We start from the raw sequence: 15,336 nt of genomic DNA, 5'->3' as shown, positions 1-15,336 counted from the left end.
GTATTATCATGTTTGTATGTATTTGTAAATATGAATGGCGTGAAATATATCTTATTTACATATTATATAAGCTATTATTCACCCAACACTGCTATGACGTTATCGTTTGTTAATTTACGCGATGAAGGCTTTGAACAGTTAAACAACTAGAACCTACGCTCTTACAGCTATTGCGTTATGAGCGCTTAACATAGCCATATTAATATGTGTATATGTATATGAATGCACCATGTTCGTGTGTGCGTGTACTAAATTTTATGGTCGCAATTTATTTGCTGGCTTACATCATTTTGACCAACAACAATGTGATTGATTTTCCGGTATAGCAGAAAAAAGGAAATTGTTTAATTATTTTTTATCACTTTCTTATTGCTCTCGAAATGAAGTAATCGCAACAAATACTTATATGAATCATTTTTATACTCGCAGAGGGTATATTAAATGAAACGTGGGTTTTACAATATATAATATATATGTAGTATATAGTATATAGTACATATGTATATATACCGTCACCTAAAATGCAAAATATCGTAACATCACTTTTCATAAGTTTGCAGGTGAAGGAAAAGCGATATAATAGAAACCACTAATATTGAACCAAAATTAGAGTTTTCGTTATACTTATAAAATAGTTATACAAGTATATTGGTTATTATATCTGACAACGATTTTCCATTCCTTTTTTTTTTTGATGATACGTTGTTTTGGATTTTAGGTGACGATATATACTACATCCATGATCAGCATGACAAGCGGAGTCCATTTAGGCATGTTCATCTGTCTATCTGTATGTCTGTATATACGCAAGCTGGCTCCTCGGTTTTCGAAATGTTGATCTGAAATTTTGCACAAAACTTTTTCTTCTCAACGAGTTGCTCACATATCGGAATGGCCGATATCAGATCGCTTTAGCATATAGCTGTCGTACAAACGATCAGAACCAGCTTTTTTTGTTTGACGAGATATCTTTTCCAAATTTGGGATGTACAAGGTGGGTTCCAAAGTAAACAGGACTTTAAAAAAAACAGAACAAATGTTTTTTTCGGCAAAATCAATTTATTTTATTCAAAATAGTCTCCTTCTATGTCGAACACACCTTTGGTAAGCCCAATGTTTTAGAGATGTTCAATTCCATTTCCATGAATTTCCATGATGATTTCGGCTGATTTTTGATGAATTCACGCACAGTTTCGATCGAATTTCCGGTGTTCACGGATTTTGATTGGCCCACATGTTGATCGTCATTTGGGGTGATGAGCCTCAGACCACGTTGAAAACGTTGAAAAATGCACTCATGCATGGTCTGTACGCTGGATAGGAATCATCGTCATAAACTTTTTCATCAATTGGAAACGTTTCGGTAAAAGTTTTACCAATTTTAAAACAAAATTTTGTTGCCAAAAATGGAAGAACTCATTTTCGACCGATAACATAAACATATGACGCTAAAAACGCAATAACTTCGACTTCCAATTTGACGAAATTCGTGAAATTCTCACTGGCCAATCGATAAAGATAGCAGATTCTAACGCACCAGTCGACATATAGATGGCGCCACCAGAGGGCGCTAGATTCAAAAAGTTCCTGTTTACTTTGGAACGCACCTTGTATTATCGCTCAAGGCGGCGGTACAATCTCCGAACAAACTGTTCAGATCTGAAAACATATCATATAGTTGTCATACAGACTGATCGAACAAAATGAAGTTCTTCTATGTTTCTTCGGTGCAATCGAAATAAATGTATTTTCTTCTTTATATAAAATGTTATGTTATTGATAACTTTTACTTAAAATATATAATTTGTATTAAAATTTTTGTTAAATTTAGGCATTGATTTTTTCTTATTAGTTTACAAAACTGATGTTTGCATTTATGGATTATAATATCACGTAATACCTTACTCTTATCTCCCGTTAATTTTGCCACGTCTCCATTTGAACCACTTTATACCAAGCATTTTTATGTGGATACAATTGATTTCTTTTTAATTTTTAAGGGGGTGTTCTGGTTTAGAAGCCCGAATTTTAGATATTTTTTTGAAGCGATGAAAAACAATCAAACAAAAATTATTTTGATTATCCATTTTTTTACATGCTTTTTGTTGATATTCTGAGAATACAAAACATAAATAATATAAGAAAAAAAATTGCAGGTCGGCGAAGTAGAGACTGATGAAACAATGGCTTGTCCTTGTGTGCAGGATATAAATCCTTTCCGTGACCTAAAATTAAAATTTATGCGAAATCCGTGAAGAGTAAAAGTGTAGTTATCGCACTACGAAACGTTTTTGAAAAAAAAAATTTTTTTTTACAAAATGGTGGAGGTTTGAAAAAAAAGTTTCGTATTTTCCCTGTTTTTTGTGGTTCGGAATTTTTTAAAAACTAAAAAAAAAAATTCTTTCGAAAGCTCTTCGTAGTGCGATACTATAATGTATAAGAAAGCTCTGTGTAAAATTTCATGTGAATCGGTTGAGTAGAACTTGAGATAACATGCACACCGTTTCTAGAAGAGTAGTTATGAGAAAAACGAGTTTTAAGTTGGAGAACTAGTCGCGCGCAGTCGGAGTCGGAGTCACAAACTGAGCTGTAACTCGGAAAATAATTTGAATTTCGAAAAATCCTCTCAGGGACATTTTCTTGAAGGATTATACTATAAAAATATGCAAAAAAAAAAAATCGATTTTTTCGAATTTCTAAACCAGAATACCCCCTTAACGTAAACTCTACCTGATTTGAACCGAAAGTAGACATAAAAATAAATGCTCTTATGGCTTTCCAAGCTAACTATGCTATAAACACTCCTTTTTCATCAGCATAAAATAGGCGATAATAAAATTTTCCCATTTCAAATTTTATTTCACAATTTTCCATTACATTTTAATGCAAATGATCTTTATAAAACTTTAATGTGCCTTGACCTAAATTCCCACAAGCCACAAGCATAATATTGTCTTTAGGAGATTGTAATGAATATTTTACTGATATTTCCAGGTAAAGTACCGTTTGTTGTTATTATTTGCTGCAAACATGCACATTATCATAAGGTAATCGAGTTTCCCACAACGCTGAATATTTATCACTTTCACTTACTCTCTACACAGACAGCTATTTGACATTGCCATACGCCGTTTTGGCATAGACAGTTACGTTTATTTACTACAAAACTCTCGTGGACGACCTTCAACGGCATCAGCATTAATTTCGGTTGTACGTATTGACAGCTTGCTGCTTGCTGAGGGTTGAAAGTTGTGGCTGTGTTGCGCGGGTGTGTACGCTGGTCGACCAGGTAGGAAGGACATAATATGAGTGCACATGCACTTGATGCAAATCCTTGGGAAGCTGGCAAGTGCACTTGTACTTGTGTAATTGTTGTTGCACGGTTATAGGCAACGAGGTTGTGGAAGTGTTTATACAGCTGATATCGTACACTGTGTGCTCAACTCAAGGCCTGCGTATGCATTTTTAATAAGATGAATGAATTTGAAGATGCTAAAGGATATGATAAATTCAAAGCATATCTATAGGCGCATTAACTTATAGTATGTTAATATTGTGTGGGGCTGACTGAGCCACTATATATTTGGATTTATAAATTACAAGTTTTATATAGACAAATAAATGAGGTTTGCGGCGCGACTTAAGGTCTATTGTGCCCTAAGTTTTGTATAACTAAATATTTATTTTGTTGAACGAATGTGTGTGGTTGCGATTTTAATACATATCAACAAAGGTTTTTTTTGTAATAAAGTAGTGCGAAAGATTAATAATCATGTTAATAATAAATTTTTATTTTTCTTTCCTTGCAGATATAACAGAAAAGAAAAATAGGGGGTGTGAAATACAGACCTCTAAAATTAACGTAACACAAGAAAATTGTAAAAGAACAACAATTCCGTCTTTGCTACGGTTAGCGCCAAAGTAGCTGGATTTACACTGTTTTACGCCGAAGGGAATGGTATATTTCTTGGGGGATTGGGGCATGGGAGATTCTGACTGTACGTCATATCATCAACATGTTCCAACAATACAACAGACCACTTTGCATGCCCACAGTCATAGCCAACACCAGCACCATCATCATCAACAACAACAACAACAACAGCAGCAGCAACAACATGTACAGCAAATTCACGTACAACAGCAGCAAAATGAGCAGCAACGCCTCGAATTGCAATTACAATTGCAACAACAGCAACAACAACATATTGGCGAAATTGCACCTACATTAGGTCAACTATCGCCCATTCAATTTGGCAGCGGCACACCAGATGCTACAATATTGCTGGGCAATACTCTCGCAGCTGTACAACAACAACAGCAGCAACATTTGTTAACTAACTCACCGCAACATGTGGCGAGCAGCACTTTGGTTACAGCCAATTTGCAGCAATTGTCTGTGAGCAGTAACAGCCGCAGTGATAGTCACTGTTCGACCCCAATTAAGTCAACAGTGCTTGATGCTTTTGATAATACCGCCTATCAGCAATTGCAGCAACAACCTACTCAACAGTTAAAACAGCAGCAATCGTTGCCAACACAAGCACACCCGCTTGCCTCGGCGACAGCTGCTTTGCATCAGTATTTGGGTCGTCAACGTTCCGATTCGTGTGCCGGTAATGTTGGCAGCTGTACGAATGCACCATCCACGCCGGCAGCAGCAAATACTTTCCTGCAGCCACAGCTGAGTAAGGATCTTCTGGAAAGTGAAGATGAAGTCGCACTGCAGCCGCTCTCCAATCAGGTATGTTTATAAAGAGCTTTATGGGGTAAATTTTAGAATAGCATTCCCCGCGGTTCGGGTTAAAATGGGTATGTAGCCATGTTTTTCTTGATCTGAAGGATCTCCTCTATACATACCCATTTTAACCCCGAAATCGGGGGATGCTATTCTACATTCCAGCCGTTAAGCTAGAGGTATTGTTATTTATATACTAGTATATTGAATTCAATCTGAACACATAAGAAACAGTTAGAAAAATTGATTACAGGTGCTTCCCACACCTATTTATATATAATTTATGAGTTCATCATTCATTTAGATTGTCATTTCATTGATAAAAAGAATTTAAAGCCACAATTTCTATAATTTCTTTTTTATTGTTCTTATCTTGATCATAAAGCTTCAAATTCCTTGTATGATACTTAATTACTTTATTATGTCATTTTGGCAAATCGATCAATAAACTTTGTTATCGAAAATTGTCGTACAATCACAAGCAAATATGTTTTTTTTGTAATTTTATTAAAATCTAAAAGTGAAAGCATAATTTTTTTTTAGCAAAATATAGTACATATTATAATAAGCAAATTTTAACAAAGAAATAACGTAATCTCAGATTCTTTATAAATAATGCATTTATTTATAAATTAACACAGATCACTTCCTGTCCGCAAAATATTTATTTTTATGGCGCACGATTAACTGTGCGAAAGAAATAAGTCACTTTTATTTGACGCTAAATTTATTTAAGAATAGAAATCATGTGCACACGTATATTGCAAAAATAAAATGTGAAAAATTAAGAAAGAAATAGACAGCCGTTGAATTGGCCAAATCGGTCAAGTTCAAAGTATTTTTTGTTTTGTTCACGCGGCAACATGTTAAGGCGCGCGTACACACCTGCGCGGATCGAGCCTTTCAACATGCTGAAAATAGTATTTATATTGAACTAAATATAAATATTAATTTATAACATTTAAAAATAATAACATTATATTTTTTCAAACTACTAAAGTAAACAATAGACTTCGCACAATTTATTATTACCTTAGCAGAGAAAAAAATAGCGTGCATAAGTAAATGCATATATTTTAAAGATCGGCGCAAGCTAACCTCTGCGTGTCGTTTGAAATGATATTTATATGCACATACATATGTATGTACCTATATATCAAGAGGAAATATATGCGATATCGTTTGGATTATCTGTGTCATCTCTCTTCGCAATTTCATTGCTCCCTCCTTTATCGATTTATCGTTATTTTATTTATAGCTGTGTGTATTTATTGAAAATAAAATAAGAAGGCAGCGTATTTAAGATTTTTATTTTTGGTAACAGGTTTATACGCGTGTTCGCGCATTTTTCTGTCACTCTGTTGATCGTTTGGTTTTCTTGTTTTATGAAAAATATTTACTCTGCACATTATATGCACAAACGTGTGGTAAAAATCAGATTGTTTGTTATTTTTCTTTTAAAGTCATTGATCGCTGTAGCAGAAAGAAAATGTCATGTGTTTGATGGTCCAGTTAAATAGATTTTAGGCCAATTACCTTAAAAATTAATGCAAAAAATGTGCATTTTTTATATTATTTAAAATTGCTGGCGAAGTTCGATTGTTTAAGTCCCCATGGTTATCATACCACTGGAGGAGGAATCGATAGTGAGGCCACAGAGTCTTTTAAACCTACTAACTGAACTCCATCTGTTAACGCAAAGGACCTAAACTGTTCTATGCTTATTGACCTATCAGATTAACATAACCTAACACAAAATATGTAGGGTACAGGAAGTAACGAATATCTTGTGTTGCATATCATTCCTTGCAAGCCTTGTAATATGTTCGCAGAAATGTATAGGCAGTTATAACAACTTGTTCACAAGTATATTGAGAATTTTGACAAATTGTTCCACCTGTTATTACACATATTATTCATATTCATATAGTCGGTTTGTGAACATGGATTTTATTGCATACATTCCTTACACGAAAATGTCACATTTTTCGACAGGAATATTTGTAATTGACGTCATATGGTTGGAATGTTTCCGATAATGTGCGCAGTCTTTCAATTTTAATTATAAAAAAATATTTACACTTACGAGTATGCGCAGCTGAGAAAATATTTTTAGTATTATTTAGTCTTACATATTATTGCATATAACGTGTGCACTTCTAGTACTTATATTTCGAAAATAAGTAAATTTTTTATGTTAACTTTGAGGTTTTGTTAAGTATGAACTTTATTATTTGCCAAACCTTACAAATTGTTCAATATATATTTTTATAAATCGACATAATCTTTCATAGTCGATAATTCCGTGCCAACAATATTATCTTTCATAGTCGATAATTCGGTGACAACAATATGAATTATTATTATTATTATTTATATTAATGTATACGCTTTTCGATCTATATTTCAGGTCGGTGGCCACACACGTCTTCTTCTGTTGAATCAATCCACTGTCATAAAGCCATTGAATTTGCGTGAATTGGACTTTTATCAAAACATTCCGCACGATGTACAGAAGTTTGTGCCCAAATACAAAGGTAAGCAGACGGCCACTTAATAGTTGTACACATACAAATATACGAAGATAGGAAAAATAGAAAAGTAAGAACTAAAAAATGTTTATCGAAATTTGTTTTATATCTATCAGATTGCTTTCATTTAAATCATTTAATGTTTTACATATAAAAATAAAGATAAATAGCACTAAAGGGAAAAGCAAATATTTTAATATAATTTAGTGAATTTATTACCGCTATGTAATGCATTTTAAACAAGGTTAGACTTAAATCTTTATTATATGTCAACATTTAAAAATAATAACACAAAATAAAATAATTAAGATAAAATGCAAAGCAGTTAAAATTGTGTAAATAGTGCCTGCAAAAGTAATGTCGCACAATTGCCGTATCATAACGCGATAACAGTGAATTGTGCATAGTACAAGTATAAAATTGAATTGTTTATCATTATGTAGATTTGCATATACCATACACGTATGTTTGTCTGCTCGTGTAAACTCCTTTCAGCACCTCATATCAAGTATCAATTACTGCCTACGACATCAAGTACAAATCGAACAATAAAATTGAAATCATTAACCAACCAGCTTTTCACTCATCTCTGTGTGTGATTTTTATGTTTCTCTATTCCTTTTTTTTGTTTACTTTAAGCACTTTAAAGAAAACCAGGAGACATTTTGTAAATATGGCAAAATCTAATTATAACATGCATTCGAGTTATTAATTTATATTAGACACATATTTCTAGCTGTGATACTAGTAACTTTATAAAAATCTTATTATATTATACAAGAGAGTAATAAACTAATAGTTAAAATTGCATTATACATAGGTTTTATTCTTATTGGTTAGCTAAATATATACATATTATAAAAAAATGTAACCTGCTATTATGGTGCAAACTAATAAAATAAAGACGTAAACATACATACAACAATAAAAAAACTTTAGAAAAGTGACTTAAACAAATATAAAAAAATGTATTTGTTACTAAAACAATATGAAAAAATGAAGCATAAACAAATAAAAACAAAAAAAAAACAGTTTGATAAAAAAAAATATGCAAAATGTATTAAAGACTTCTTTGTATTTAAGTAACAACTTTTTGAGACATTTATTTTAACACTGAGAAAATACACAGGGTTTCAATCTACACTAGTAAGCTTCACATTTTAATATGGATTGCTTTCTATCAAAATGTGCCACAATGTGTATCATAGCTACGACGTACTGCAGTTCTACACATGTAAAAACTAAACGACAATAAGGTGCATATAAAGATTAAGAGTTTTTACATCAAAAATTAACATACATATGAACTAGCGAACGTCAACATTAAAAGCCGATGACTTTGAGTTGAGATATCGGCTGTGTGCAAATTTGTTTACAGCGTGTGCACACGTATACTGCAAATTTAAGCTTAGCAAGAAGCCACAACAAACCCTGTGTATTTTTGCAATATTGTTAGTCAACATTTTTAATCTGTAAATCGTACAAATACAATTTTTAAATAATTGTTTAATAACAATAAGCATAAATTGTTTTTGTATTCCTATTTACAGATCAAATATATGTTTGAACTGTATGCAAAAATGTCTGTAAAAAAACATTACGTTATTCAAGTGAATTCAACTTTCTGTAGTAATGCATATTTAGATTTAGTAACAATTAGAAGTGCTTCAAGGGTAAGTGCAATTACAAGCTAAACAAAATAAGAATAGAAAAAGTTATAGTAAAAATTTAAAAGCATACTTTGAATTTTACGCGTATTAAAAATGGTTATCCAAATTTATCAAATAAAATAAAGTTACGGCAATGAAATGTAGAATTTTAAATTAAATACAGCAAAATTTATAATTAATAACTTAAATATATATGCTATATTAAAACTTCAAACACTATATTTGCCCTAGCTTTGTTTAAATAATTTTTAATAGGTTATATACAATATATTTACACTCTTATCATAGTTAACTATCTACTTTACTTCATTTAACTTTTCACAAACAAACATCTACTCACTGTATGATTATTAAAATCCTTGTGTGCTTACAACGCTCACCACCAAATTTGTTTACAAAAAAATGCTTGGCTGTGTGAGTCGGTTAGGGCACACGAGGATGTACGTTGAAATGATTTTTTTGGTCTGCTTTTACTTCCCGTACCTGTGTAGCCTCGTTGCATGGCTCGAAGATACGTAGAAAATGTGCGCGCCAGCAGAGAAATGAACATTGAATCAGTGCAGTGATATGTGCAAGCAATGATAGCGAGAGAGCTTTAAAGTGATTGAGAATGCGAGCGCGTGAATACATTTTTTGGGCTCATCTGGAACTACTGGGGGCTCGGGAAACTCGTTGTAGCGTAATATCCTCAAAACCTGTTTTCTTTTTTATCAAAGAGCAAACCAAAGTTGTGTTTTTTTCTTTATTTATATATTATGATTCAGTGAAAGCATGTCGTCGTCGTCGTCGTCGGCCGCGATTTGTTGTTGTACAGGGCAACCTACACAAAGAATAAAACAATGAATCTGAAAACTGAGGAACGCTTCCGCGCAACCCCACAAATCGAAACCGCAATGAAACTGAAACCAATGTGTGACATAAAAGCACATCGCTCCTCTTATCTAAATATACAAATGTACATACATAACTCTGCATAGCGAAATCGGTCTGACTCTAATCGTGCTATTGCTTATTTTATGCAATAAGTCGATGACTATGACGAAGACGAAGTCGACGGGTATATCACGATTTCATTACGGAAGGGTTTGTATAAAGATTTTATCCCGATCTTTAAAACGTTTATTAATACGTGTATCGATTTTAATTACAATGAAATTAGTATATAATAATAAACAATATAATACTTATTTTGTTCAGGTAAAGCAGAATTTTGTTAAATGAGAGATAAATATTAAAAATTTTGCAAAAAAAAGTTTCATAATTATTTACTTAATTAATTGTACACTGCGAACTCATTGGTTGTACTCACATTACTTCTCCAAGGGTTCTTTAAATCCATCTTCAAGAAATACCTGCGTATGTGGCATAATCGAGATGTCTTTTCAACCTTTTTTTTTACTTTTATTGAATTTATTATACTTAGATATGGATGACATATCCCTTCATAAAAACGCGCTGCAGTTTTCCATTTGTAGTTATAATTTTTTTAACATATTTTAACTAAATTCGGAGTGATTTTCACTCAGGCTCATTTATTTACTCCCTAATCCTCTTGAACGATTCCAGAAATAAATACTATAGATGCTTTCAACAAGTTAAATTATAACTCAGATATTAATAATAAATATATGTAAATAATATACAAATTTACGTGAAAATGTGCTTAAAGAATAAAGCGCGACGTTTGTACAGATCATTTGTCGCTTGGCTTCGAATAATCTGCGCAGAACATTTCATGTTATTTATTCGATTTTTTTTTTAATAATATTAGATGCAAATTAAATGTATACCTTTTGTTTTATTTTTGATTTTTTTTTTTGTTATAATAATTCATGCTAATGCTTTCGCTAAGAATTTTTCAGATTTGAATTGTATCGATTTTTGTTCTGACGATAAAAATGTGTCTCCAAAGAAAAATAATTGTTTAAAATTTTATAATTTGAAAAAATAGAATGCCCAGTAAATAAATCTAATAACCAGATAGTCAAGAAATGATTATTTTGCATATTATATACATACATATCAATATATACTTTCATTATTATTTTGTTTTGTCCCTAAAACGTTATTGATACACCCGTGTGTATGTATGTATATTACAAAAAATTAAAGCATACTACTTCAACACTCAAATTCACGTCATCACATTTGTGATAGTTGCTACCTCGACATCTTTCTCTACCAAATACTAATAGAAAACAGCATAAAATAAACATTAATCATTTGTATGAATATCAATTTATTAGTCCGTTTTTAGGTTAAGCGAAATTTTAAATATATATTTATTTTAATTTAATTGAATTACGCAACTCCTTCAAAAACAATGTTTCACAACTAATCAACAAATTCTTTCTATATGAATATTTTTTGTAGGTGTGATGCAAGCGACCACAATGGGCGGTGCGAAATTGGAAAAACGGTACTCGCCGAGCTTCCGCGAGGAGCCGGTGCGTAAAATGAGCACCACAAAGCGGAAACGAGATGATGTGCTAAGGTAGGTTGCTAAAAAAAAACAATTTTTTTAAAAATTTATTGAAAAACATTTTACATATTTATTGCTATATATTAATACAAACATACATCAAAACTATACATGTCAAATGACCCAACAAACAAATATGGCAATGAATTTTTGCTTTTATTTTAGATATAAAGAAATTACTTTCAATTTATGTTTGCGTGTGCGCGCGTTGCAAAAACAAAAAAATATACAGATTTGTGTACGTGATACCAAACTCTCCATAGCGAGCTAACTTTTGCGGGTATGAATTGAAAAATAAAACATTATTTTTGTAAATAAATCTTTGTTTATAAATTACAAAATATGTTTTAACAAATTCTTGTGATAAATTCATAACGAAGACTAATTAAATAATGAAATTCGTATGAACCTATCCAAAGCACAAAACATGTTTCCATGTCCCCCTATATTTCTTTTAGGCCGCCATTAACGACGACCACCATCAACCAATTCACATTGAGCAATATTGTTGTTTGGTATAAAACCGTGTGTTCAGACTCAAGCACGCAGTCGAAATAAAACAAAAAATAAGGTAACAAGCCAAACAAACCGCCGCCCTCCAGTGAAATAAATGAGCGAGCAAGCAAACGAACAAACGTGCGCCTGTTTGGACGCCTTTAACTCGCTGCTGCCCCCATCCCCACAAAACACTGGAGCCGCACTGCACCGCATCGCACATAGCCACTCGACTCCTTGCCAGCCAGTAGCGAAACGCCGACCGAATAGCCGCTAACGCAAAGCATGGCCGAGCGCTGCTGTTGACGATGAGCTGGGAGCCTAGAGCGGAATACAAGGCAGCGATCTGTAATGCCTCCATTATCGACACATAAACTCGTTGCATAGAAATGTATACAATGTATTGCAAATCATATTCTATCGTACTTTATAAGTGCATCATTAGATTTTTATAGTTAGAGTTGTTATCTTAGCTAGGAAGATTGTCATTATGTAGTTCTAATAATTTGGATAGGTAAAAAAAAAATGAAAGCATCTTCTTTCACATTTGTTTATTCAACCATGTGTAATATTTATTTACTAATTATTAAAATCTGTATAGTATATTTAAAAAATAAAAAAAATTAAACAAAAAACAACGTTTTGTTTATGCAATTTTTAATGCCTACAAGGTTTATTTTTCTTCTTTTCTCTTACAGGATGAAAGTTCATAAGAATGGAAATGCTGCCGATGTTATAAAAAGTATTTCGCAATTAGACAACACAAATAAGCAATGTTAGTATCAATAGAAGAAATTGGTGTGGCCACATGCGACCAAATAACCAACCAAACATTCAACAACACTAATTTTTTGTCAACAAAAATTTCATATTTCACATGTCATGCAATTTTAAATGCATTCAATAGCCACAAATCTAACTTCAAAGTTAATATTCGTATGCCATCAATTTAACGGAACTCGTATTTTGTCAACGTCATCAAAATATTCTGTACAAATTTATGATTTCATTAGATTCATATTCGGATTAAAGTGATGCTTTGGTTATATCTCAGCTCTCGTTGTAGGAGGAACTCCTTTTCAAATCATTATAATGTACTGCTCCTCACAGACTCGGAGTTCTCAGGGGAACCTAGTTCTCTGCAACAATACTTTGCAAATTTTTTCTCCCATAAAACATTACAATCATCTCCGGGCACCGATTTTCTCTCTATGGTCCTGCATATATACATACATATGTAATGGAGCATAATGTATTGAATGCTGGCCAATCGCTGATCATTCTGTAACTTCTGTTTAATTTGATAATTTTCAATTTTAGATTAATGCAACATATTTGTTAACAAATTTTAATAGCCTCTAAATTAATATTGTGTCATTTTACAAAATTGGGAAATTTTTACATTATCGTTAAGGACACCTTGTTAGAGTTGTGTTTTTCGATTTCGGCATATGATTCTTATTTTAAATTAACTTACTTTATTTACATATATATAATTTTAAATAACTGATTTTTTTGAGATAGGGGGATCAAATAGTTGAAGCAGTTACTTAATAATACTATAATTCATATTCATTAGATCATCTGTCGTCATTGCGTTGCATGTTTTTGTGTTGACTAGGTAAATAGGTCGAGTTTTTTCTTTTCGTTTTCGTGGCCACCAAATGGATAACTAATGGATTTGGAAGAAAGGTTTGGAGGAAGTTTTCTTCATATAAGTGAATAAAGAATATTCACAAAACCTTCAGGTTTCCTTTTATGGCGATTTGTGCTATGATCACATTGATCATTAAATTTACTTCACCCTAATTCTAATTTCTAATTTGTCGAATCTCGCAAAACAATCCGCTGCGGTTACGCAGATCCAGTGTACTCCTCTTGTCTTCCACGTTTCTAGATTATTTTTCGCATAGAAAGGGTTCTCATTTCGACTACTTCGACTGCCAGACAGATTCCTAATATTCGAATGTGTTTCTTAATTCCATATGTATTATGCACTTTGACCAGTTGGATCCACTGAATACGAAGCGAAAATCATCGCTCAACCACCGTATTCGCCAGATTCGGCTCGCTGTGACTTTTCGGTTTTCGAAACTGAAAAATCCATTGCGAGGAACGCGCCATGAGTGCTTTAATCCAAGCATAAAAATCGTCAGATAGAATTTTCGCGTCGTAAACAAAGAGCTGTCAGTTAGTGTAGGTCATATGGAGATAAAATTTCACTCGAACATAAAGAAGGTTGTGCCATTATAAGAAAATGTTTTTACCTAGGACCAAAGGAAAGTCAAATTCGATTTTGAGAGTAATTTTTAAGTTGATTTGTTGTTGTTGCTCTGATTTTCACCAATCAGTAAGTCAAGTCTTCTACATTTGTAACTAAGTTTCCTGACATGTGATGGGAATGTGATTTTTACAGGCAATCGATTGACGAAGTGCACGTGAAAGATCTAAAAATAAAAACAGTGTACTGATACGTATACATATGATATACATATACATGTATGTACATACCATAATACGTGACTAGCAAAGGCTCATAGTCTTTCCGCTTAGCTCAGCGTAATTTGACACAACGTCGCTTACTGGGCAAATTTTAACAGCGTTTGTGAAAAATTAGCTTTTGAGTTGACCAGCGAACATAAGAAGGAACTGACAGTATTTTTCCTTTATAATGTATTTCTATTGTATACATACTATGTATGTACATATATAGAAATTGTTTATTTATCAATTTCATATGCTGATCAAAAGATAATGCATACATATGGTTTACAAATGGAATTCACAGCTGTGTTTGTACATCCATCTGTCCTCTGCTCATTTACTGCATATGTACATAAGTATGTATATTCTGTTTCTAATGAAAACCATGTGTGTGGAATTTCTACTTAATAAAATATAAAAAACTGTAATTTGCTTAATGTCATAAATTTACTAACCATTTTCATTACTTTTCCAAACATAAATCTCTTTGCAGATTTCCTTATGCTCGAGAACATCACTTCGCAATTTCGTAATCCATGTATTTTGGACTTGAAAATGGGCACACGTCAGCATGGTGATGATGCCTCGGCGGAGAAGCGCTGCAAACAAATGGCCAAGTGTGCGGCTAGCACATCGGCATCGTTGGGCGTGCGCCTTTGTGGCATGCAAACCTATCAGGCGCATATCGATCAATATGCCAAGCGCGACAAATATTGGGGACGCGAGTTGGATGAGAGTGGCTTCAAGCAGGCTTTGCATGACTTTTTCTACAATGGCTATCGATTGCGTATACGCGTTATCAAGAAAATTGTACAGCGCTTGCTACAATTGCGTCGTGTAATCGAAAAACAATCCAGTTATCGGTTCTACTCGTGGTGAGTGTGAAGAACGAATTTTTTATTATATTTTTACTAAACTTTATGCTTCTCATTTCTA

At 32.8% G+C, this 15,336-nt stretch overlaps 2 protein-coding genes across 8 annotated transcripts in view; both read left to right on the top strand.

Moving 5' to 3' along the window:
- LOC126757034 (stomatin-like protein 2, mitochondrial) overlaps positions 1-15,336 on the top strand; it is a 385,292-nt gene that overhangs the window by 358,795 nt on the left and 11,161 nt on the right. The gene's annotated exons all lie outside the window — the stretch shown is intronic.
- Positions 1-15,336, top strand: part of LOC126757009 (uncharacterized) — a 158,892-nt gene that overhangs the window by 139,150 nt on the left and 4,406 nt on the right. For all 7 annotated transcript variants that reach the window (XM_050470559.1, XM_050470560.1, XM_050470561.1 and 4 more), the window contains 5 exons: positions 3,810-4,744; positions 7,149-7,275; positions 11,313-11,433; positions 12,615-12,691; positions 14,894-15,275. In XM_050470559.1, the coding sequence (XP_050326516.1) occupies positions 3,956-4,744; positions 7,149-7,275; positions 11,313-11,433; positions 12,615-12,691; positions 14,894-15,275 (1,496 nt within the window). In that variant the 5' untranslated portion in view covers positions 3,810-3,955. The remainder of the gene's footprint in view (positions 1-3,809; positions 4,745-7,148; positions 7,276-11,312; positions 11,434-12,614; positions 12,692-14,893; positions 15,276-15,336) is intronic.

Source organism: Bactrocera neohumeralis, chromosome 4 (assembly GCF_024586455.1).
Source record: "Bactrocera neohumeralis isolate Rockhampton chromosome 4, APGP_CSIRO_Bneo_wtdbg2-racon-allhic-juicebox.fasta_v2, whole genome shotgun sequence".
NCBI lineage: Eukaryota > Metazoa > Arthropoda > Insecta > Diptera > Tephritidae > Bactrocera > Bactrocera neohumeralis.
The sequence above is the reverse complement of the archived record's forward strand: the minus strand, read 5'-3'. Positions and strand labels throughout refer to the sequence as shown.